A 22763-nucleotide genomic window follows, 5' to 3' on the forward strand; every position below is an offset into this window, starting at 1 on the left:
CGGCCCCCGCGCGCCGCCAGCCCGCGCGGCCGAGCGCCGAGCGCCTCGAGCAGGGGGGCGCCACCGCCGCCGCCATGGGGGGGGGAGGAGAGGGGGGGGCGGGAGGGCGCGCTCAGCCGAGCGCCGGCGCATCGAGCGGCCGCCGGCTGCACAGGGGAGGGCAGCGGAGCGCCGAGAGCGGTGAGTGGAGGAGTGGGGAGCGCCGAGGGCATCGATGGAGGTGGGGGAGGTTGAGCGGGGGTGGTCGATAGGCGGTGATCGATAGGCGATGATTGATAAGGTGATGATCGATAGGCAGTGATCGATAGGCGGTGATCAATAGGCAGTGATCGGTAGGCAGTGACCGATGCGTGATGATCAAATGGCGGTGATCGATAGGTGGTGATCGATAGGTGGTGATTAGGCAATAATCGATAACAGATGAGGGTCCCATAAGGTCAGGGGGTTCCACAGGGTCAGGGGTCAGGGGGTCTTGAGGGGTCAATGGGGTCCCATAAGGTTGGGGGGGTCCCATAGGGCCAGGGGTTATGTGGGATCAGGGGTCCTGTGGGGTCAAGTGGGTCCCATAGGGTTGGGGGTGTTCCCATAAGGTTGAGGGGGTCCTATAGAGTCAGGGGTTATATGGGGTCAGGGAGTCCTGTGGGGTCAAGGGGGTCCCATAGGGTCGGGAGGGTCCCATAAGGTTGGGGGGAGGTCCCATAATGTTGAGAGGATCCCATAGAGTCAGGGGTTATATGGGGTCAGGGGGTCCCATAGGGCCAGGGGTCACTTAGGGTCCCAGGGTCCCACGGGGCCAGAGGGGTCCCAGAGGGCCAGGGGTCACTTAGGGTCCCAGGGTCCCATGGGGCCAGAGGGGTCCCATCGGGACAGGGGTCACTTAGGGTCCCAGGGTCCCATGGGGCCAGAGGGGTCCCATCGGGACAGGGGTCACTTAGGGTCCCAGGGTCCCATGGGGACAGAGGGGTCCCATAGGGCCAGGGGTCACTTAGGGTCCCAGGGTCCCATGGGGCCAGAGAGGTCCCATAGGGCCAGGGGTCACTTAGGGTCCCAGGGTCCCATGGGGCCAGGGGGGTCCCATAGGGCCAGGGGTCACTTAGGGTCCCAGGGTCCCGTGAGGTCAGGGGGGGTCCCATAGGGCCGGGGTCACTTAGGGTCCCAGGGTCCCATGGGGCCAGAGGGGTCCCATAGGGCCAGGGGTCACTTAGGGTCCCAGGGTCCCATGGGGCCAGAGGGGTCCCATAGGGCCAGGGGTCACTTAGGGTCCCAGGGTCCCATGGGGTCAGGGGGGTCCCATAAGGACAGGGGTCACTTAGGGTCCCAAGGTCCCGTGGGGTCAGGGGGTCCCACAGGTTCAGGGGCACTGTGAGGTCCCAGGGTCACCTGGGTATATGGGGGGGGGGGTCCCATTACAGAATATCCAGGGGCTGTGGGGGCCCACTGGGGCCACCCCCGTGTCCCCGTCCCCCCTGCCGCTGTCCCCACGTTGCCCCCGGAAACCACCAAGTCCATAAACCCACAATCTTTATGGAGCCACTTTCACACGTCGGGGGCCATAAAACTCAGCGACCTTTGAGCCGCCGGGCCGGGCCGGGGCCGGGGAGGCGGCGGGGCGGGGGGGGACACACAACACGCACCGCGCGTGCTCAGCCGGTGACGGTGACACGCACGCGATGCCAGGCGTTGCTCAGCACCCCGCGCAGGTTCCAGATGGCGGCCACCCCGTCGGGCTGCACGTTGTAGCTCCCGTCCACCGCCTTGCACACGATCTCCAGCTCCGTCCCCGCCGCCACCGGCGCCCGCAGCTCCCACAGCCGCCAAGCCCACGCGTGCCCCGGCGGCGGCCGCTCGCCCATCAGCCGCGCCACTCGCCAGCTCCGGCCGCCGTCCAGCGACACGTCCACCCGCACCACCTCCCGCCCGCCCCCGCTCCACGCGTAGCCCTTGACCGTCAGCTCCCCCGCCGGCACCGCGGCGCCGGGGCGCGGTTGAGTGATGGCCGACTGCACCGGCAGCTCCTGGATGGCCGGTGCCGTCGTGTAGTCCACGCTGTCCCAGTCCACGCAGGGGGAGAAGCCCTTGTAGTCGTTCTGCTGCCAGTGGCTGGGGCTCTCGGCCGCGCTCACGGCCACGCGCCGCAGCCACTTGACGCTGCGCGCGCCCACCACGCCGGGCACCACCACGCGCACCGGGAAGCCGTGGTCGCGCGGGAGCTCCCGCCCGTTCATCTCGTACGCCAGCAGCACCTCGGCGCCGGCGCTGAGCGCGCGGGCGTACGGGATGGAGGCGCCGTACGGGGCACCCCCGGCGTCGGTGTCCAGCCCTTCGAAGCACACGTGCCACTCGCCCTCCCGCTCCGCCGGGAAGCCGGCGTGGAGCAGCACGTCCCGCAGCCGTGCTCCCCCCCAGCGCGCCGTGCCGATGGCGCCGATGTCCCACGGGAGCCCCTTGACGGGGCGCACGCGGCTCATCTCGGTGCGCCGGTTGCCGGCGCACTGCAGCGTGGCCGTCACCTCGTGCTTGGGGAAGCGGGTGCGGAGCTCCGGTAAGGACAGCGATAGCGACACCCCCCCCGGGCCCTCCACACGCAGCCGGTAGGTCTCGGGGTCCACGGCCGGCACCGGGAGGTGGTTGCGGGTGAAGAAGAGCTCGTTGGGCGTGAGGAAGCGCTCGGCCAGCAGCTCGGCCGGCGGCTCCGCGTTGAACGGCTTCTGGCTGTTGACGCGCAAACCGGGGTGCCGAGGGGGGTCCCCGGCGAAGGGGTCCTGGGTGTCGGCGGGGGCCGGCGGCGCCTCGTGGGGGTCCAGCTCCCCCACTTTGTACTCGCGCAGCAGCTCCAGGACGTGGGGTTGGTTGTGGACGCCGTAGAGGGCCCAGAAGGGCTCGAGGGCTCCGCCGGCCGCCAGCAGCAGCTTGTCCGCCCCCCCCGGGTGCAGCTCCACGAAGTCGGTGACGTCGAAGACCTCGGTGCCGTGGGTCACCCAGACGCGGTCGCGGGGGGTGCGGTGCCGCCCGACCTCCTCCCGCGTGTACAGGGGGAACCGGGGGGGCGGGGGAACCTGGGCCGCCTGGGCGACCTGGGGGACCTCGATGCCATCAGTGGGGAAGCTGCACCCCAGGGACCCCCAGTGCCGTCACCCTGGGGTGACCAGGGGGATGTGGCACCCCCTGCCCCCCCCAGCGAGAAGGATGATATGGGGGGTCCCAGACGACCTAGACACCCCAGTTCTGCCCCCCCAACCCCATCTCTCCATGACCATGGGGTGTCCCCCCCAAACCAGCACCCCAGGGGGGTGATGGGGGATGTGGCACCCCCTGCCCCCCCCCGGCTGTCCCTGAGAAGGGACCCGCTGTCCTGGTTCCTCCCGCCCGGGATTCAAAGCTTCCCCCCGGGATTCAAAGCTTCCCCCCGGGATCCAGCCCCCCCCGGGACCCCCAAATCCCGGTGCTGTCCCCCTGGGCCCCTCCTATCCCGGTGCTGCCCCCGCCCTGGCATTCAGCCCCTCCCCCAATATTCAGCCCCCCCAGGGGTGTCCGCCCCCCTCCGGGCATCCGGTGCCGCCCCCCCGGTCCCGCTCACCCGCCGCCGCCGTTCTCCATAGGCCAGCGCGGCCCCGAGGCCCAGCAGCGCCGCCAGCACCGGGGCCGCCCCCCGGGGACCCCCCACGGCCGGGCTGCCGGTGAGGGAGCGGGAGCAGGGCCGGCGGGGCAGCGGCAGCGGCGGGAGCCTGCGGGAGAACGGGGCTGAGACCGCGAACGGGCACCGGGGCTCGGCACAGGGCTCCGCGGGGACCCCCGAGGGGGCGGCTCGTACCTGCGCCCGGTAACGGCTCGGAGCAGCAGCATCGCGGCGGCACCTGCACGGGAGAGCGCGGCTGTGGCGGCCACCGGGGACCGGGCACCGTTATCGGGAAGCGGCACCGGCGGAGCTGTCGCTGCCCCGCGAAAAGCGGCCACCGGGACCCCGGCGGGGCATCCCCCGCTCCTCGCCACCCCCCTTCGCACCGGTGTCGCCGCCCCCAGCCCCGTCCCGGTCCCGTGTCGCCCCGTTGCGCACCTGCGTTACGGCTCCGGTAGCGGCACCTCCCGCCTGTCTCTGCCTCTTTAAGAGAGGGGCGATGGGCGTGGCCTTGCCCGCTGGCCACGCCCCCTCCCGCTCCTAGAGGGGCTGCGTGGGCGTGGCTTACCCCGCCGTGGTGGGGTCCGCCGGGGCGGGGCTTAAAGAGGCAACAGCGCCGAGCGGCTTAAAGAGGCAACAGCGCCGAGCGGCTTAAAGAGGCAACAGCGCCGAGCGGCTTAAAGAGGCAACGCGGCGGGGATTTAAAGGGCCAGCGCTGCCACGGGGACGTGGCGGGGGGGGAACCGGGGCCGGTTCCGTTTTGCTCCCCGGTCGACCGAGGAGCCACCGCCCAGCCGGAGGGACCGAACAGCTTTATCAGGGCGAGGTTGGGGCGTCTCAGTGGTTGGTGGCACCGGGCGGGAGGCGTCGCGAAGCCAAAGTCAACCCCCCCCTGCCCCCAAATCCAACAAGGACCTTGTTTTCCTTCCTTTTTTTTTTCCTCGTTTACTTACATTAAATACAGCGGTTGTTGAGTTCTGTTATCATGATTTGTTATTTGAATGCGACGGAGGAGCTTTCTCAAAGAAAACAAAATTAAAACCCAAAGAGGAATAATTAGGGGAGAAGCGAGAAAGAGCGAGAAAAGCTGCAGCGTCCCCCGTTTGGTTCGGGGTGGGGGGCGCGGGAGGATGGGGGTCACCGCTCGGGGTCCCCATACACCCTGGTTAAAGAGTCATCAACATTTTGGGGGGGGCGGCTCCACCAACCGGACCCCACCCCAAAGCAAAACAAAGCCCAAACCGTTGCCTGTGTGGGGTGGGGAGGGGGTTTCTCTGCCCACCCCCCCACCCCAGGGGGGTTTCATTGGGGATGGGTCCCTCCACCCCACAACCACATCCCCCCCTCCCCGCCCAGGACCAAAGGAAAAACCACCCAAAAATGGGGCATTTCCAGGACTAAAGTGCAAACCAGAGATCGGGGAGGGGGCACGGGATACAGGGGTACCCCCCCCCTAATAAAACACCCCCAGGCACATCCGATCCTCCAGCAAAAAGCAACAAAGAAAAGGCCACCCGGGAAGAAATTGAGGACGCTGCAGCTTTTCTCCCCCCAGCAGCAAAATGGGAGAAACGGGGGGGGTGGGGGTGGAAAACAAACCCAAAATAATACAAATTATAAAGGAATCCACAACAGGACCCCGAGTTTTTGGGGTCTCCGGTTTGTCCAACGTGAAAAAGCAGAGGAGGGGGGGAAAAAGGAAGGTGATGAAGGGAGGAAAAAACCAACAAAAAAACCCCCAAAATGAAACAAAAATGAGAATATCAGGGCGCTATTTGCACCTATAATACAAAGTGAAGAAGAGTTTGTCGTCCTCGGTTGGTTTCCCGACGTTAAGTCCCGCGGCTCTCGGTGCTGACGGTGTCTGGTGGCGGTTTCGAAGCGTTAAAAAGTGCCGTTAAGGAGGGAGGTTTTTTAAGTGGGGGGGGGGCGCTCCGGGTTCTTCCTCAGTTGCTACAGCACTGGCTCCGGCTCTGCGGGTTCTGCTCGTGCAGGTCGACCCCCCGGCTGCGGCCCCCGGCGCCCCCCGTGCTCTGCGGCTCCGTCTTTGGCAGCTTCTTGGCTACGGGGGGGGGAAAAAATGGGGGTGATGGGGATGGTGACGTTCACCGCGGTCATGGAACCTCCCCCGGGGTTGAGGAGCTGTTTCCTTTGAGTTCTTGGAGGGAAGAGGCTCCAGCTTTGCTTGGTCCCCCCAAAAACCCCTCTGGACCTTGGGTAGAACCCCAAAACCCCTCCCTGGTCCCTCACTGATGGCCAAGAGGTCACTGACGTTCATGGCCAACAAACCCACGCGGTTGAGGAGCCGTAACCTTCAAGTTCTTGGAGGGAAGAGGCTCCAGCTTTGCTTGGTCCCCAAAAACCCCTCTGGACCTTGGGTAGAACCCCAAAACCCCTCCCTGGTCCCTCATTGATGGCCAAGAGGTCACTGATGTTCATGGCCAACAAACCCCCGGGGCTGAGGAGCCGTTACCTTCAAGTTCTTAGAGGGAAGAGGCTCCAGCTTTGCTTGGTCCCCAAAAACCCCTCTGGACCTCGGGTAGAACCCCAAAACCCCTCCCTGGTCCCTCATTGATGGCCAAGAGGTCACTGATGTTCATGGCCAACAAACCCCCGGGGCTGAGGAGCCGTTACCTTCAAGTTCTTAGAGGGAAGAGGCTCCAGTTTTGCTTGGTACCCCCAAAACCCCTCTGGACCTTGGGTAGAACCCCAAAACCCCTCCCTGGTCCCTCATTGATGGCCAAGAGGTCACTGATGTTCATGGCCAACAAACCCGCGCGGTTGAGGAGCCGTAACCTTCAAGTTCTTGGAGGGAAGAGGCTCCAGCTTTGCTTGGTCCCCCAAAAACCCCTTTGAACCTTGGGTAGAACCCCAAAACCCCTCCCTGGTCCCTCATTGATGGTCAAGAGGTCACTGATGTTCATGGACAACAAACCCCCGGGGCTGAGGAGCCGTTACCTTCAAGTTCTTAGAGGGAAGAGGCTCCAGTTTTGCTTGGTACCCCCAAAACCCCTTTGGACCTTGGGTAGAACCCCAAAACCCCTCCCTGGTCCCTCATTGATGGCCAAGAGGTCATTGATGTCCAAGGCCAACAACCCTCCCTAGGGATTGAGACGCTGTTTCCTTCAAGCTCTCAGAGGGAAGAGGCTCCAGTTCAGTTCAGCCCCCCTAGAAATCCCTCTGGACCTCGGGTAGACCCCCCAAAACCCCTCCCTGGTCCCCTCTAGTCCCTCATCAATGGCCAAGAGGTCATTGATGTTCACGGCCAACAACTCCCCCTGGGGATGAGGAGCTGTTTCCTTCGAGCTCTTGGAGGGAAAAGGCTCCAGCTCTGCTTGCCCCCCCCGAAAAACCCCCGTGGACCTTGGGTAGACCCCCCAAAACCTGTCCCTGGTCCCTCATGATGGCCAACAAGATGTTGTTGATGTTTGTGGCCAACAACCCCCCCTAGGGTTGAGGAGCCATTACCTTCGAGTTCTTGGAGGGAACAGGTTCCAGCTTTGCTTGGCCCCCCCAAAAATCCCTCTGGACCTTGGGTAGACCCCCAAAACCCCTCCCTGGTTCCCCCCCAGTCCCTCATTGATGGCCAAGAGGTCACTGATGTCCATGGCCAACAACCCTCCCTAGGGATTGAGAAGCTGTTTCCTTCGAGCTCTCAGAGGCAAGAGGCTCCAGTTCAGTTCAGCCCCCCCAAAACCCCTTGTGGGGCCTCTGCAGACCCCCCCCAACCCTCAAAACCCCCTTGACCCCCCCAGCCCCTCACCGATGGCCAAGAAGAGATCGTTGACGTTCATGGCCGTCTTGGCCGACGTCTCCATGAACAAGAGGCTGTTGTCGTCGGCGTACGCCTGCGCCTCCTGCGAGAGACGGGCGAGGGTCCGGTTACCGAATTCCACCCCCCAGGGTGGGGACGGGGATGGGGACAGGAGGTGACAGCGTCCCCAGGGGGGGTGACACTCACCTCGTACTCCACCATGCGCTTGCTGGCCAGGTCGGCCTTGTTGCCGGCCAGGGCGATGACGATGCTGGGGCTGGCCTGGCGCTGCAGCTCCTTCACCCAGGTCTTGGCGCGCGCGAAGGTTTCCTGCAAATTATGGGGGGGCTCAAGACAAGGGGGGGACATAGAGACCCCCCCCAAGACACCAGCACCCCCGGGGACGCATGGGTTTCGCTCCCGGGGGGTTTAACCGCGGTGCTGCTTGTTTAATTGGTTGATCACTTAATGAAGGGATGGAGTGAACTCTCAGCAAGATGAGTTCAGAGAAGGGAATGGAGCTGGGGAATGAGATTGAGGTTGGAAATTAGGGAAAATGTATTAATTAAAGGGTCATTGGGCATTGAACAGGCTGCCCAGGGCAGTGGTGGAGTCGCTATCCCTCGAGGGGTTGGACAGATGAGGGGACACTTTAGTGACAGCGTTGGGGTAACAGTTGGACTCGATCTTTGGGCTTTTCCACCCAAAATGATTCAGTGATTCCACGAGACAAAGACGCTGGGGGCTCTGGAGCATCTTTCTGGGCAGGAAAAGATGCGAGAGCTGCAGAGAACCAAGAGGGACCTCGTTGATGCGAGAAACGACTCAAGATGATGGACCCAACTTTGTCATGAGGGGCGATGGCACAGACTAAAACACGGGGGGAGCGAGTGGGTGAGCCCCAACCTGTCCGTGAGTCTGTCTGGGGTGAGACCGAAACACGGGGGGAGCGAGTGGGTGAGCCCCAACCTGTCCGTGAGTCTGTCTGGGGTGAGACCAAAACACGGGGGGAGCGAGTGGGTGAGCCCCAACCTGTCCGTGAGTCTGTCTGGGGTGAGACCGAAACACGGGGGGAGCGAGTGGGTGAGCCCCAACCTGTCCGTGAGTCTGTCTGGGGTGAGACCGAAACATGGGGGGAGCGAGTGGGTGAGCCCCAACCTGTCCGTGAGTCTGTCTGGGGTGAGACCGAAACACGGGGGGAGCGAGTGGGTGAGCCCCAACCTGTCCGTGAGTCTGTCTGGGGTGAGACTGAAACACGGGGGGAACGAGTGGGTGAGCCCCAACCTGTCCGTGAGTCTGTCCCCACCTGGTTGGTGATGTCGTAGACCACGATGGCGGCCTGAGCCCCCCGGTAGTACATGGGGGCCAGGCTGTGGTACCGCTCCTGCCCGGCCGTGTCCCAGATCTCGAACTTCACCGTCGTGTCGTCCAGGCAGACGGATTGTGTGAGAAACGCGGCTGTCGAGGCGGGGGGGGACAAAACCAACAGCGTTAGCATCGCCCCAGCCACCCCAATGCGCAGTGGGGACCTTCCCGCGCCCCAAATGTAGAGCTGGGGACACCCCGACTCCAGCTGGGGTGGAGGAGGCGTCAGTGACATTGGGACAAAACCACACAGATTGGGGGGGCGGTGTTTTGCTCCAAACCAAATCTCCACGATGCTCATCAGTTGCGGGTTACACCACCGCAATTAACAGCCTTTTAAAATGAACCAAAATATGTTCGTTTGACCCCTAACGCAGCTCGTAATCCGCTCCCACCATTGCTAAAGCACCCGAGACCGCGGGACAGTGCTCGGTGGTGCTTAACGCCGATAAAACACGGTTATATCATAAAAATACATCAAAACGGCATTAAAACCAACGGCGGCGCGTCTCCTATCGCCGTGAGCATCTCGGTTGAGATCCAACGTGGGGATTTGTTTTGGTAGAAGGTGTCGATGGCAGCTCGGGGTGTCCCACAGCACAGGGACCCCCACGTGCTCCCACGGGGGTTGAGATTTAACGGGGAGTTCAACCGGCACGGGGTACAACCGCGGCCAACTCACCGCCGATGGTGCTCTCCTGGTACTCGTGGAACTGGCCCTTGACGAAGCGCAGCACCAGGCTGGATTTCCCCACTGCCGACTCGCCCAGCAGCACCAGTTTGAACTGGCAGATCTTACTGGGCTGGGATTGCCCGTTCGGCCGGGCGGCTCCTCGGCTGCTCATGGCCTGGATGCTGCTGCCGCTGCTGCCGGCGCCGCGCGCCCGGGGAACCGGGAAGGCACCGAGGGGTCGCTGGGTGCGGGGCTGGGGTGCGCTCGGCTGTCCTGGGGGGAGAATTTGGGTGGAAAAGACCAAAGATTGAGTCAAACCGTTCACCATCACTAAACAATCCCGAGAACCTCGTGTGTTCACCCCTTCAGGGATGGCAACTCCACCACTGCTTGTTCAACAGCCACAGCCCTTTGGGGAAGAAATCACCCCAAATTTACACCCTCAGCCTTCCCAGTGCAACGTGAGGCTGTTTCCTCTTCTACAAGGTGTTCCTCCAGCATCACCTTAATTTCATAGAATCACAGAATCATTTTGGTCGGAACAGACCCTCAGGATCATCAACCCAACCAGAACCCAACTCCAGCACTAAACCTAAACCCTAAACCTCATCTAAACACCTTTTAAACGCCCCCAGGGATGGCCACTCCAGCACTGCCCTGGGCAACCTGTTCAATGCCCCACAGCCCTTTAATGGATAAATTCTCCCTAATTTCCAACCTCAACCCCCTTCCCCAGCTCCGTTCCCTTCTCCGAACCTGCTCCAGCACCCCAAACATTCTCTCCACCCTCCTCCAGCTCCACCAAGGGATTAAGGTGAAATCACCCAAATTCAGCCCCTTACAGACCACCTGGGGGTCCAGACAAGCCACAGCCCCCCAATGTAAGGGGATTTTCCCCCCAAACCATCACGGCACCAGGTGAAACTCAGCGGCTGTGCTGATCTATAGACCCCCATGGATCTTTTTGGCTTGCAATGATTGCCAGGAACCGCTGGTTGAGCGCGATTTACAGAACCAGGATGACCCCCCTGCCCCAGGGAGGCAGCAAAAGGCTCCCCCGGCACCCAACAAGGTTCGGGGAGGCCCATGGAGCCCCCTTGCTCCATCTGGGACCCCCGGATTCCTGGCTGGGGAGGGTTGTGAGAGCCCGGCTGCGTTAACCCCCTTCCCACCCCCAGCAACGCTTTCCTCCGTCCCAGCCGCATTCGAGGGCTCAGCCCGATGCGGATTCAATGGTGGGTGCTGGAGGGTCCTCTGTTATTGGGGGGGGTCCCAGTGGTTGCAAACTGAGCTGCCAAGTCCTGTACAGTTGCCCCATGGCTCTTGGAATCGCTCCTGAGCAAAGATCTTCTGGGGGGGCAGAGCAGCACCCGTGGGTCCCACAGCAGCGTCGGGGGGTCCCCAGCAGCGTCCATGGGTCCCCCAGCCCCGGGTCCCCCCGTGTCACCCCCGGCCGGCAGCGGGTCCGGAGCACAAACAGGTGCGGGATGGAGCCCCGGGTCCCGTCACGGGGGGTGGGGGACACGGGAGCCCCGCAGCCCCCCCGGGGCAGAGCCGGAGGCTCCGCCGCTCCCTTTCCCGTTCCCCAAACGGAGCCCGCGCACCTGGGGGGGGTCCGGGACCCCCACACCAACACCTCGGGGACACCGGGTGGGGGGACACCGGGAACCCCGCGACACGGGCCGCCCCGCGGAGGCACCGAGACCCCCACGGCTCCGGGGGCGGCCGAGCCGCGGGGGGATCCGGGCATCCAGCTCCCGGAGCCCCGGTCAGGGGGACACGGCCCGGCCCGCCGCCCCTCCCCCGGTCCCTCACGGTGCTGCGAGTCCCGCCCGGACCCCGGCGCCGCCACCGCCCCGGGCCTCCCGCGGCCCCCGGAGCCGCCGCCCGGTCCCGGCCCGGCCCCCCCGGTACCTCGGCCCGGCCCGTCGCGGCCCCCGAGCGCACAAACAGCAGCTCAACCAAACCCTCCTGGCGCGGGGCGGGATTAAGAGGAGGCTCCACCAATCGACGGCTCGCAGCGGGGCGGCGGGCTCGCCCCTTCCGCTCGGCTGAGCCAATGGGAAAAGAGGAGAGCGCGTCGCTGCCCCGCCCCGCGTAGGAGAGCCAGTTGACGGCGGGGAAGGGGCGGATGGGCAGCGCCTCGAAGCCAATGGGCGCGAAGGGAGAGGTTGGCCAATGGTCAAGCTGAACGTCACGAAAGAGGTGGGGTTTAAAGTGAGTGAAGGGGAGCGAGCCCAACAGGAAGCACTGTAGAGCAGGGGGGCGGTACCAACAACAAATAAGGTGACTTCAGGGGGAGGAACCCCGCGGGAGCAGAAGCCAATTAAACGCAGGACACCGCCGCACTGCCCAACCACAGGGCAGAAAGCGCCCAGGCCGACCAGCCCGAGGCCAGCGGCGCGATGAGTGGCGCGCCCGCTGGGCGGTGCCTCGCGGCCAATCACAGGCGCCGCCCTCCGTGATTGGCAGCTCGGGAACCGCGACCTCGGACCCCGTGGTGGCAGCGCCCTCGTCTGGGGGGGCGGGGCCCGGCCCAGCCAATCACGGCGCTCCAGAGCGGTGGTGGGCGTGACCACCCCGGGCGTGGCGGTGGGCGGAGCCTTGCGGCGGTGGGCGGGGCGAATGCGGGGGGCGCTGGAGGCGTCTATGGGGACATATAGCGGGGGGGGACACACATATAGGGCCATATAGAGCCACGGGGGCACCGATAGGACCCATATGGGACCACGGGGTCCTGGGCAGGGCGGGTCTGGGCACCACTTGGGGCCCCCCAGGACACCTTTGCGGGAAGGGGGGGACACATGGGACAGACCCTGTGGGGTGACAATTACACGGTTGTGGGCACGCCCCCCCCCCGCCCCAGGCCCCAGACACAGAGTCGGATGTTGGGTACAAAACTGCAGAAGTTACAAAAAACTGGCGAAGAAACCGCGGGGAGGTGGGGGCTGCAGGGGACCCCCCCCCAAGAATAGGAGGAGGATGGAGGGACAAAGGTGCTCACCCCCCCCCCCAGCACTGCTCCCAGGGCCCCCCCGGGGGGGCTGTAAGTGCCGCAAGTCCAGGCGAGGCAGGGGGGGCACCTCGCTGCGGGTGGGGGTCCCCACACCCTGTCCCGGGTTGGGGTGTGGGGATGGTCCTGAGCCCCCCAGAACAGCCGTCACCTCCCCCAGCGCAGCGATGGGGGCACAGAGTCAGCTGGGACCCCCTCATATGGGGCAGGGGGGCGGGGGGGGGGGGGGGGCGCCGGTGGGGTGCCGCTCAGAGCCGCAGGTGGGGGACAGCCCTGGTGACATCGCGGAAGAAGGGGTGTCCCAGCGCCGCCTTGGCCGAGATGCGCTTGTTGGGGTCGTAGTGCAGCATTTGCTGGGGGACGAGGGGACAGTGAGGGGGGGGGGGTCCCAAACACCCCCGTCCCCCCTCAAATTTAATCCCCACCCCCTCAATTTTCTCACCGCCAGCAGCTTCCGCCCCTCCTCATCCAGGGGGGGGACGACTTTGCCGAAGTCCTGCCGGGCCCACTTGGGGAAGCTGGGCTTGTAGTCGGGCATGGCGGTGACCCCGGGCCAGGCGGCCTCGTCCGGCGTCCCCAGCGTGCGGAAGATGCGGAACAGTTGGTCGATCTCCGAGTCCCCCGGGAACAATGCGCGCCGGGTGATCTGGGGGGGGGCGCACAGAACGGGGTCACCCTGACACCCCCACAATGAGCCGGGGACCCCCCCGGGGTGTCGGCACCACCCGGGACATCCTGCCCTTTCGGTGTGAAGCGCAAAGGCGATGGGTCCCCCCACATAGAGGGGGTCACATGCGGCCCCCCCTACCCCGTGAGCCCTCACGCTGGCCCCTCGTGACCCCGTTTCCCCCCCCCGGGGGGTGGCGCGTGACGCTGACCTCTGGGGGGGGGCTCACGTGGGCCCCCCCCGTGCCCACAAAGCCCCTTTATTCCCGGTGACGCCAAGGCTGAGCCGCAGCGGCGTCACTGCGACGGATCCTGGGGACACCCCGATGTGTGGTGACCCCCGTGTCACCCCGTGGGGGGGTCCGGGGGACCGTGAACCCCCTCCCCATCACTCACCATCTCGGCGAAGATGCAGCCCAAGCTCCAGATGTCAACAGCTGTCGAGTAGTACTTGCAGCCCAGCAGGATCTCGGGGGCTCGGTACCAAAGCGTCACCACCTACCGTGGGGACAAGGGACACACCATGAGCACCGTGTCCCCCCAAACCACCCCCCCGCGACCCCCCCCAGCACCCACCTCATGTGTGTAGGTGCGCACGGGCACCCCGAAGGCGCGGGCCAGCCCGAAATCGGCCAGCTTGATGGCGCCGTCGGCGTTGATGAGCAGGTTCTGGGGCTTGAGGTCGCGGTGCAGCACGCGGTGAGCGTGGCAGAACGCCAGCCCCTGCAGCAGCTGGAACAGGTAGCTCTGCGGGGACGGGGGGGTCAGCGGGGCTGGGGGGGCCAGGAGTGCCCCCCACCCGAGGCTGGGACCCCCCAAACCTTGATGAGGGGCAGCGCGATGCCGCTGATGGAGGCCGAGTCCATGAACTTCTTCAGGTCCTGGTGCAGGAACTCGAAGACCAGGTAGAGCTTGTTCTCTGTGTGGATCACGTCCAGCAGCCTGGGGGGGACAAAAGGGGGGCAGCGCCTGGGCCATGGGCACCCCACGGTCCCCCACAGCCCCCCATGGCCACGGGGACCCCATAGGCATGGGGCTGTAGTCAGCCCATGGCCACCAGACACTCCATGGTCATGGGACACCCCACAGCCCCCCATGGCCACCACGCACCCCACAGTCACAGAGCACCCCATGGCCATGGGACACCCCATCGCTACAGTCACCCCATGGCCAGCCCCCCGCCATGGGACACCCCACAGCCCCCCCATGGCCACAGCACCCTATGGCCACAGTCCCCCACAGCCATGGGACACCCCAAAGCCCCCACAGACACCCCACGGCCATGGGACACCCCACAGCCCCCCATGGCCACCAGACACCCCATGGTCCCCCCACGGCCATGGGACACCCCATTGCTATGGTCACCCCCCTGCCACGGGACACCCCACAGCCCCCCCATGGTCACCAGACACCCCACGGTCAGGACCCCCACAGCCATGGGACACCCCAAAGCCCCCCACATACACCCCACGGCCATGGGACACCCCACAACCCCCATGGTCACCAGACACCCCACGGTCAGGACCCCCACAGCCATGGGACACCCCAAAGCCCCCCACATACACCCCACGGCCATGGGACACCCCACGGCCCCAGCCCCCTGACCCCCCAAGGCAGCACCGGACCAGAACCAGCGCTGTGACACCCCCAGCCCCCCCGGGACCCCCCGGCCCCGCTCACTTGACGATATTGGGGTGATTAAGCTCCTTGAGCAGCGAGATCTCCCGGATCGCGGTGCTGGGGACACCCTCGGTTTCCCTGCGGGGACACGGGCTGAGCTCCGGTGCCCCCCCCGGTGTCCTATCGGCCCCGGACCCCCCCGGACTTACGTGTCCAGCCGGATCTTCTTCAGCGCCACCACCTCCCCCGTCACCTTGTTCCGGGCCTTGTACACGACCCCGTACGTGCCCTCCCCGATCTTCTCCACCTTCTGGAAGTTCTCCATGGGGGGGCGGCTCCGGGGGGACCCCCGCTTGGGGGGGACCCCGGGGAGTGTCCGGGGCGGCCGCGGGGGCGGGGGGGGTGGTGGTGTTGTCCCCAAGTTGGGCGGGGGGGGTGTCCCCGGGGGTCCCTGGGCGGGGGGGGGGGCGGTCCCGGGTGCGTGGAACGATCGCGGCCGCCGCTTCCCCCCCGATCGCGCAACAACGTTGGCGGCGGCTCCGCCCACCCCCCCCCGCCGCTTCCCGCCTTCCGCCGGCCACGCCTCCCCCGTGCCCTCCCATTGGTTGGGCTCGCCGTGACTTTCAGAGCGGCGCGGGAGATCCCTTAAAGCGATAGGCACGCCCGCTCGGGGAGGGGCGGTGGGGTTGATCGCGCACCGGGGGGGGGTCCGTGAGAGGGTGTCCCGGAACCGTCTGTGCCCGATCCCGCCTGGGTCAGCGGGCGGGCCGGAGGAACCGTCGCGGGCCCAGAACCAGCCCCACGGACGGGGCCGGGGCGGCATCGGCGGGGGGACACACGGGGATTTTGGGGTGTCCCGGCACCGTCCCGCACACGGCGTCCCACGGGCACGGTCCCATACACGCGGTCCCACGGAATCAGACCCGGGCACGGGTGGGATCCCCCGGGCTGGCGCCGGTTGGGAGCTGGAAACGCGCCCCCCACCCCCGCAGCGGGAAAAGTCGGGGTCCCCCGGCGTCTGGGGGACAGGGGTCCCCATCTGTGTGTGACTTGTGTCCCCTGTGGCTGAGGGATCAGGGTCCCCCCGTGTGTGCGGGATGGGGGGTCCATCTGGGGTGGTCCCCCGTGTGCGCAGGGTTGGGGTCCCCTATGTGGGGGAAATCGGGGTCCCCCTGCACCCCATCGTGCACAACAGGGTGGCCCAGGCTCGGTGGGTCCCCATCCCCATGTCCCAGGACATGGGGACAAATCCATGTCCCCGGGGCCACCAGGACATGCTGAGCAGGGGGTGACACCCCCAAATCCTCTCCCCAAGCTGGGGGGGGGTCCCTGTGTCCCCCAAAAAGGCCCCGGGGCGTATGACCGGGGCCGAGCGGAGGCCGCACACACGTGTACACACGTGCCCCCACGCAACCGAGCGGGGGGGACCTGGGTCCCCCCACCCTTTTGGGGTGGGACTATGCAAACGAAAGCCCCTTCAAATCCTCCCGTCCCCGTGTCCCCGGCCCCGGCAGCGCCCGAACGCGGGTGGGAAACGAGGACTTTGTGACGATGAGGGCGCAGGGGGTGCTGGCGGTTTTGGGGACCCTCCTGGTCCTGGGTGCTGCTCAGCGGCGTAAGTGGGGTTTGGGGGGGGACGCGATTGAGGGGGGTGCAGGGTGGGAGGGGGTTACCAAGCCCTTTGGTGGGGTCCAAATTCTATCGGGAGCACAATGAGACCCCCTAATTCCCTGGAGGGGCTGCTTGGGAGCCGGGGAGGGGGTCATTGCAGGGTCCCCATCCTTCTGCTGGGTGTTGGGGGAGATTTACAGCCCCCCCGGGAGTGGGGTGGGATGTGGGGGGGCTCAGCATCTGTGCATCTTCTGTAAATGGGGGAGCCCCGTCTTTCTGCGAGCGAAGGGACACGGAGGGGACACAAAAGCTCCCTGAGAGCGGGGGGGGCCACAGGGGGTACCTGACAGCTCCCGGTGTGGTGGTCACAGGGTAGACCTGGCAACCCCCGAGGGGGGTGTTGACCACAGGGTAGACCTGGCAGCCCCCAGGATGGGGGTCACAGGTAGACCTGGCAGCCCCCATGATGGGGGCCACAGGGTAGACCTGGCAGCCTCTGGGAGTGGGGGCCATGGGGGAATCACCCCCACTGGGGCTGCCAGCACCGGCTCAGCTGAGCATCACATGAAAAGGCTTTGGGCAGCTCCAGCACCATGTGATGGGCTTTGCCCCACGCGCCACTCGGCCCCGGCCCGTCACGTGTCCCCCGGGGTCCCCAGGGGTCCCTGCAGCTGGGGGGGACCTGGCTGGGTGCCCCACGGGGGTGTGGGTGCCACACATGCCCTCTCACCCTCGTCCCGCAGGATCCGGTGGCCGTGGCGGTGGCCGGGGACAACCCTGGAGCGGGCGGCCGGCACCGTTCCGCAGCTGGGACACGGGGCTGTACCGGCCGTGGCAGGAGGGGACACCACAGCAGCGGGACTGCTGGCGAGGTGGGTGCCAGGCCGGGGACCGCGGCGTGGCCCTTGGGTGACACCCCCGGGTGACACCCCCGGGTGACATCCCCGGGTGACATCCCGTGCCTGGCAGGCAGCGACGTCACCTTTGACATCAGCAACGACGCTCCCACCATGGCGGGCGCCGACGCCACCTTCTCCATCGCCCTGCGCTTCCCCGGCACGCAGGCGGTGCTGCCCGACGGCCGCGTCGTCTGGAGCCAGAACTGCACCGTCAATGGTCTGCACCCCCAAACCCCCTGAGCCCCCCAACCCGCAGCAACCCGCCTCATCACCGCCCGCTCTCCGCAGGCACCCGCGTCACCCAGGGGGACCCCGTTTTCCCGGAGGAGGCGGCCGATGGTGCCGATGGCGTCTTCCCCGATGGGGAACCCTTCCCCGAAAGCACCCGGGACAAGCGTGGAAAATTCGTCTATGTCTGGTGGACTTGGGGTGAGGGCAGCGGCTCCCACTGGGGTCCGGGGGGGTCCCCAGGGCGATGTCTGACCCCCCAATCCCGCAGGGCGCTACTGGCAGGTGGTGGATGGTGCCACGTCCCAGCTGACGGTGGGGACGGCGGGGGTGGCCCTGGGTTCCTACACCATGGAGGTCGTTGTCTACCATTATCGTGGCCGCCAGAAGTTCATCCCCATCGGCCGTGCCAGCACCCAGTTCAGCATCACCGGTGGGTGCCAGAGCTGGGGACACGGGGGGACAAGGGGGGACACATGGTGGTGTCTGTGTCCGCAGCCCAACCAGGTGTCCTTTGCGGTGGTGCCAGGGCTTGGGGGGTGACCTGGTGTGTCCCCAACCAGGTGCCCTTTGCGGTGGTGCCAGGGTTGGGGACAGGGGTGACACAATGGGGATGAATGACCTGATGGTGTCCCCATTGTCCCCACCCAGACCAGGTGCCATTCATGGTGGCACCAGGACTGGGGATGGAGGGGACACATGAGTTGATGTTGTCCTGTGTGTCCCCAACCAGACCAGGTGTCTTTTGTGGTGGTGGCAGGGTTGGGGACATAGGGGGACACAGTGGGGACACACGAGCTGATGGTGTCCTGTGTGTCCCCAAACAGACCAGGTGCCATTCATGGTGGCACCAGGGCTGTGGACAGGGGGGGACACGAGTTGACGTCATCCTGTGTGTCCCCAACCAGACCAGGTGCCATTCATGGTGGCACCAGGGCTGTGGACAGAGGGGGACACATGAGTTGATGTCATCCTGTGTGACCCCAACCAGACCAGGTGTCTTTTGTGATGGTGCCAGGTTTGGGGACACAATGGGGACACACGAGCTGATGGTGGCCTGTGTGTCCCCAACCAGACCATATGCAACTCATGGTGGCACCAGGGCTGTGGACAGGGGGGGACACATGAGTTGATGCCATCCTCTGTGTCCCCAACCAGACCAGGTGTCTTTTGTGATGGTGCCAGATTTGGGGACACAATGAGGACACACGAGCTGATGGTGGCCTGTGTGTCCCCAACCAGACCATATGCAACTCATGGTGGCCCCAGGGCTGTGGACAGGGGGACACACATGAGTTGACGCCATCCTGTGTGTCCCCACCCACACCAGGTGCCATTCATGGTGGCACCAGGGCTGTGGACAGGGGGGGACACGAGTTGACGTCATCCTGTGTGTCCCCAACCAGACCAGGTGCCATTCATGGTGGCACCAGGGCTGTGGACAGAGGGGGACACATGAGTTGATGTCATCCTGTGTGTCCCCAACCAGACCAGGTGTCTTTTGTGATGGTGCCAGGTTTGGGGACACAATGGGGACACACGAGCTGATGGTGGCCTCTGTGTCCCCAACCAGACCAGGTGCCATTCATGGTGGCACCAGAGCTGTGGACAGGGAGGGGACACATGAGCTACCGCCATCCTGTGTGTCCCCACCCACACCAGGCGCCCTTTGCGGCGGGGACAGCGGCGACACGATGGGTCCGCAAGACCTGACGGTGTCCCCGTTGTCCCCTCGCAGACCAGGTGCCGTTCGCGGTGGAGGTGACGCAGGTGCAGGACGCGGCGGGCGCCGGGCGCTTCGTGCGGAACCGCGCGGTGGCCTTTGCCGTGCGGCTGCACGACCCCAGCGGCTACCTGAGCCACGCCGACATCGCCTACTCCTGGGACTTCGGGGACCAGAGCGGGACCCTCATCTCCCGCAGCGCCACCGTCACCCACACCTACCTGGACACCGGCTCCTTCACCGCCCGCCTGGTGCTGCAGGCGGCCATCCCCGTCACCCCCTGCGGCACCTCGGTGGCCCCCGCCGGGGACCCCACCACGCAGCCCTCGGTGACAACGCAGCCCGCTGGTGGCACCACGCCGGGTGGGGGAAGCACTGCCGGGGTGACCAGCACCGGTAAGGGAGCACAGAGCACCGCGGGTGATGAGTGTCCCCAGAGTGTCACAGGTCACCTCCCCATCGTCACTGTCCCCGCAGAACCTGAAGGCTCTGGCACGTCGGCGGAGCCCACGGGGGGATCGGTGGCTGTGCCGTCGGAGCTGGCTGTCACCGAGCCCTTGGCCCCCGCTGTCACTGAGCCCTCGGTCCTCGTGGTCACCGAGCCCTTGGCCCCCGCTGTCACTGAGCCCTCGGTCCTCGTGGTCACGGAGTCCTTGGCCCCTGCGGTCACCGACCCCGTCCTCCCGGCGCTCAGCACCTCGGCCGGTACCGACCCCCAGCTCCCCGCCTCGGTGGCCGCGGCTGGGGACGCACTGGTCACCTCGGTCCCCACGGCCGCGCAGGGGACGGTGGCGGCTGCAGGTGGGTGCTGATAATGTCCCCAAGGGGTTGGTGTCCCCACAGCCCTTCTGCAGCCTCTTCCCTATGTCCTGCAGATGCGGTGACATCTGGAGCCACCTCTGGGTCCTGATAATGTCCCCAAGGGCTTGGTGTCCCCACAGCCCTTCCCCAGCCTCTTCCCTATGTCCCACAGATGTGGTGACATCTGGAGCCACCTCTGGGTCCTGATAATGTCCCCAAGGTCTTGGTGTCCCCACAGCCCTTCCCCAGCCTCTTCCCTATGTCCCACAGATGTGGTGACATCTGGAGCCACCTCTGGGTCCTGATAATGTCCCCAAGGGCTTGGTGACCCCACAGCCCTTCCGCAGCCTCTTCCCTATGACCCGCAGATACGGTGACATCTGGAGCCACCTCTGGGTCCTGATAATGTCCCCAAGGACTTGGTGTCCCCACAGCCCTTCCCCAGCCTCTTCCCTATGTCCCGCAGATGCGGTGACATCTGGAGCCACCTCTGGGTCCTGATAATGTCCCCAAGGGCTTGGTGTCCCCACAGCCCTTCCCCAGCCTCTTCCCTATGTCCCACAGATGCGGTGACATCTGGAGCCACAGCTGGAGCAACAGCAGCACCCGCAGCTGGAACCACAGCTGGAGTCCTGGTTGAAGCCACAGCTGGCGCAACCCCAGGGGACACAGCTGCATCCATGGCCTCCGCCACAGCTGGAGCCACAACCGGGGGCACATCTGGACCCACAGCTGTCCCCGAGGCCACCGCCGAGCCGCTGGTGCTGGTGAAGCGCCAGGCGCCGGCCGACGAGCCCACCGGCTGCGTCCTGTACCGCTATGGCACCTTCGCCACCCAGCTGGAGATCGTCCGTGAGTCGGGGGTCCCGGGAGGTCCCAGGGGGTCTGGGGGGGCCAAACCCACCCTGACCCCACGTCCCGTTGCAGAGGGGATCGAGAGCGTGGCCATCGTGCAGGTGGTGCCGGTGGCAGCGGTGAGCGGCGAGAGCGGCGTGGAGCTGACGGTGACGTGCGAGGGGAGGTGAGGACACGGCGGTGACGTCGAGACGGGCACGGGGACCGCGGCGGAGGGGCCATGGTGACCTGTTCCCCCCGCCACAGCCCCCCGGAGGAGGTTTGCACCGTGGTGGCGGACGCCGAGTGCCAGACGGCGCAGGCTCAGACGTGCTCGGCGGTGACGGCGGCACCCGGGTGTCACCTCGTCCTGCGCCAGGACTTCAACGGCTCCGGCGTCTTCTGCCTCAACGTGTCCCTGGCCAACGCCAACGGGCTGGCGGTTGCCAGCGCCCGCGTGGCCGTGGGAGGTGGGACCGCGGTGATGGGTGGGGGGGACACTGGGGGACGCGGGGGGTGCTGAGCTGGTGGTGTCCCCGCAGGTGACGTCCCCGCTGCTGGCAGGACCACGCTCGTGGTGGGGCTGGTGCTGATCGCTGCCGCGCTGGGCACCGCGGCGTATACGTACCGGTGAGGGGGTCACCATGGCATGGGGGGACATCATGGGGTGGGGGGTCCACCATGACCTGGGGGGCACTATGGGCTGGGGGGGACACCAGGATGTAGGGGGGACACCAGGACCTGGGGGGCACTATGGGCTGGGGGGGACACCAGGATGTAGGGGGACACTATGGGCTGGAGGGGACACCAGGATGTAGGGGGGACACCAGGACCTGGGGGACACTATGGGCTGGGGGGGACACCAGGATGTAGGGGGGACACCAGGACCTGGGGGGCACTATGGGCTGGGGGGGACACCAAGATGTAGGGGGACACCATGGGCTGGGGGGGACAGCAGGATGTGGGGGGGACACTAAGACCGGGGGGACACCATGGGCTGGGAGGCACCATGGGCTGGGGGGGACACCAGGATGTAGGGGGGACACCAGGACCTGGAGGGCACTATGGGCTGGGAGGGACAGCAGGATGTGGGGGGGACACCAGGACCTGGGGGACACTATGGGCTGGGGGGGACACCAGGATGTGAGGGGGGACATCATGGGGTGGGGGGACACCAGGATGTGCAGGGACACCAGGACCTGGGGGAACACCATGGGCTGGGGGGTCCCCCAAGACTTGGGGGGCACTATGGGCTTGGGAGGGGGACACCAGGGTGTGTGTGCAGGGGGACACTAGGACACGGTGGGGGGACACCAGGGATTGTGGATCCTTCAGGACCTGGGGGGCACCATGGGCTTGGGGGAGACACTATGGGGTAGGGGGACACTATAGATGGGGGGGCACTATAGATGGAGGGGCACTATAGATGGGGGGGGCACCAGGACCTGATGGGGTGCACCATGGGCTGTGGATCCCCCAGGACTTGGAGGGCACCACAACCTGGGAGGGGCACCACAACCTGGTGGGGGGGCACCACAACCTGGGGGGAGGCACCACAACCTGGGGGGAGGCACCACAACCTGGGGGTGGGGGCACCACCATGACCCCCCCCTCCCCTCCTGTGTCCCCCCAGCCGTGTGACGTACACCCCGCTGCTGCCCGCGGCCCCCCCGGCGCCCCCCCGTTCGCGGGGCTGGTTGCCCCCCAGCTCTGCCCTGCGGCTCCTGCTGCGCCAGGCGTTCGGGGGGGGCCCCAGCGGGGAGAGCAGCCCCCTGCTCCGTGCCAACACCGTCTGAGGGGGGGGCCCGCGCCGCCCCCCAGGAGCCGGGGGGCTGCGCTTGTTGGGGCGGGGGGGACACACACGGCACCCCCGGCATTAAAGACTCAACTGGTGCCTCCGCCTGGTTGTGTTTGGGGGGGCTGGGGGTGTCTTGCTGGGGGGGCTGAACCTGCTGCCCCC

The 22763-nt window shown here is 66.1% G+C and overlaps 4 protein-coding genes across 4 annotated transcripts; 1 reads left to right on the plus strand and 3 right to left on the minus strand.

The window, feature by feature from the left end:
• Nucleotides 1-1508: 1508 nt before the first annotated feature.
• Nucleotides 1509-4288, minus strand: SUOX (sulfite oxidase). Its single transcript, XM_071799860.1, has 4 exons — nucleotides 4055-4288; nucleotides 3812-3854; nucleotides 3578-3725; nucleotides 1509-3074 (listed from the first exon to the last, which is right to left on the minus strand). The coding sequence occupies exons 2-4, from the start codon at nucleotides 3841-3843 to the stop codon at nucleotides 1644-1646; spliced, it is 1611 nt and encodes a 536-aa protein (XP_071655961.1). The 5' UTR covers nucleotides 3844-3854; nucleotides 4055-4288; the 3' UTR covers nucleotides 1509-1643.
• Nucleotides 4289-4591: 303 nt separating this feature from the next.
• RAB5B (RAB5B, member RAS oncogene family) lies at nucleotides 4592-11420 on the minus strand. Its single transcript, XM_071799886.1, has 6 exons — nucleotides 11323-11420; nucleotides 9418-9681; nucleotides 8677-8828; nucleotides 7578-7700; nucleotides 7380-7473; nucleotides 4592-5678 (listed from the first exon to the last, which is right to left on the minus strand). The coding sequence occupies exons 2-6, from the start codon at nucleotides 9578-9580 to the stop codon at nucleotides 5563-5565; spliced, it is 648 nt and encodes a 215-aa protein (XP_071655987.1). The 5' UTR covers nucleotides 9581-9681; nucleotides 11323-11420; the 3' UTR covers nucleotides 4592-5562.
• An 876-nt stretch (nucleotides 11421-12296) lies between these two features.
• Nucleotides 12297-15250, minus strand: CDK2 (cyclin dependent kinase 2). The gene is made up of 7 exons (XM_071799875.1): nucleotides 14917-15250; nucleotides 14768-14845; nucleotides 13909-14029; nucleotides 13664-13834; nucleotides 13484-13585; nucleotides 12864-13067; nucleotides 12297-12774 (listed from the first exon to the last, which is right to left on the minus strand). Exons 1-7 carry the CDS (start codon nucleotides 15030-15032, stop codon nucleotides 12670-12672), a joined length of 897 nt encoding a protein of 298 aa, XP_071655976.1. The 5' UTR covers nucleotides 15033-15250; the 3' UTR covers nucleotides 12297-12669.
• Nucleotides 15251-16187: 937 nt separating this feature from the next.
• PMEL (premelanosome protein) lies at nucleotides 16188-22696 on the plus strand. Its single transcript, XM_071799856.1, has 12 exons — nucleotides 16188-16322; nucleotides 17062-17190; nucleotides 17288-17434; nucleotides 17506-17646; nucleotides 17717-17878; nucleotides 19184-19564; nucleotides 19646-19969; nucleotides 20534-20821; nucleotides 20897-20990; nucleotides 21071-21273; nucleotides 21346-21433; nucleotides 22437-22696. Exons 1-12 carry the CDS (start codon nucleotides 16259-16261, stop codon nucleotides 22597-22599), a joined length of 2184 nt encoding a protein of 727 aa, XP_071655957.1. The 5' UTR covers nucleotides 16188-16258; the 3' UTR covers nucleotides 22600-22696.
• The last annotated feature ends 67 nt before the right edge of the window (nucleotides 22697-22763 follow it).

The sequence above is a fragment of the Patagioenas fasciata genome, chromosome 28 (genome assembly GCF_037038585.1).
Source record: "Patagioenas fasciata isolate bPatFas1 chromosome 28, bPatFas1.hap1, whole genome shotgun sequence".
NCBI classification, from domain to species: domain Eukaryota; kingdom Metazoa; phylum Chordata; class Aves; order Columbiformes; family Columbidae; genus Patagioenas; species Patagioenas fasciata.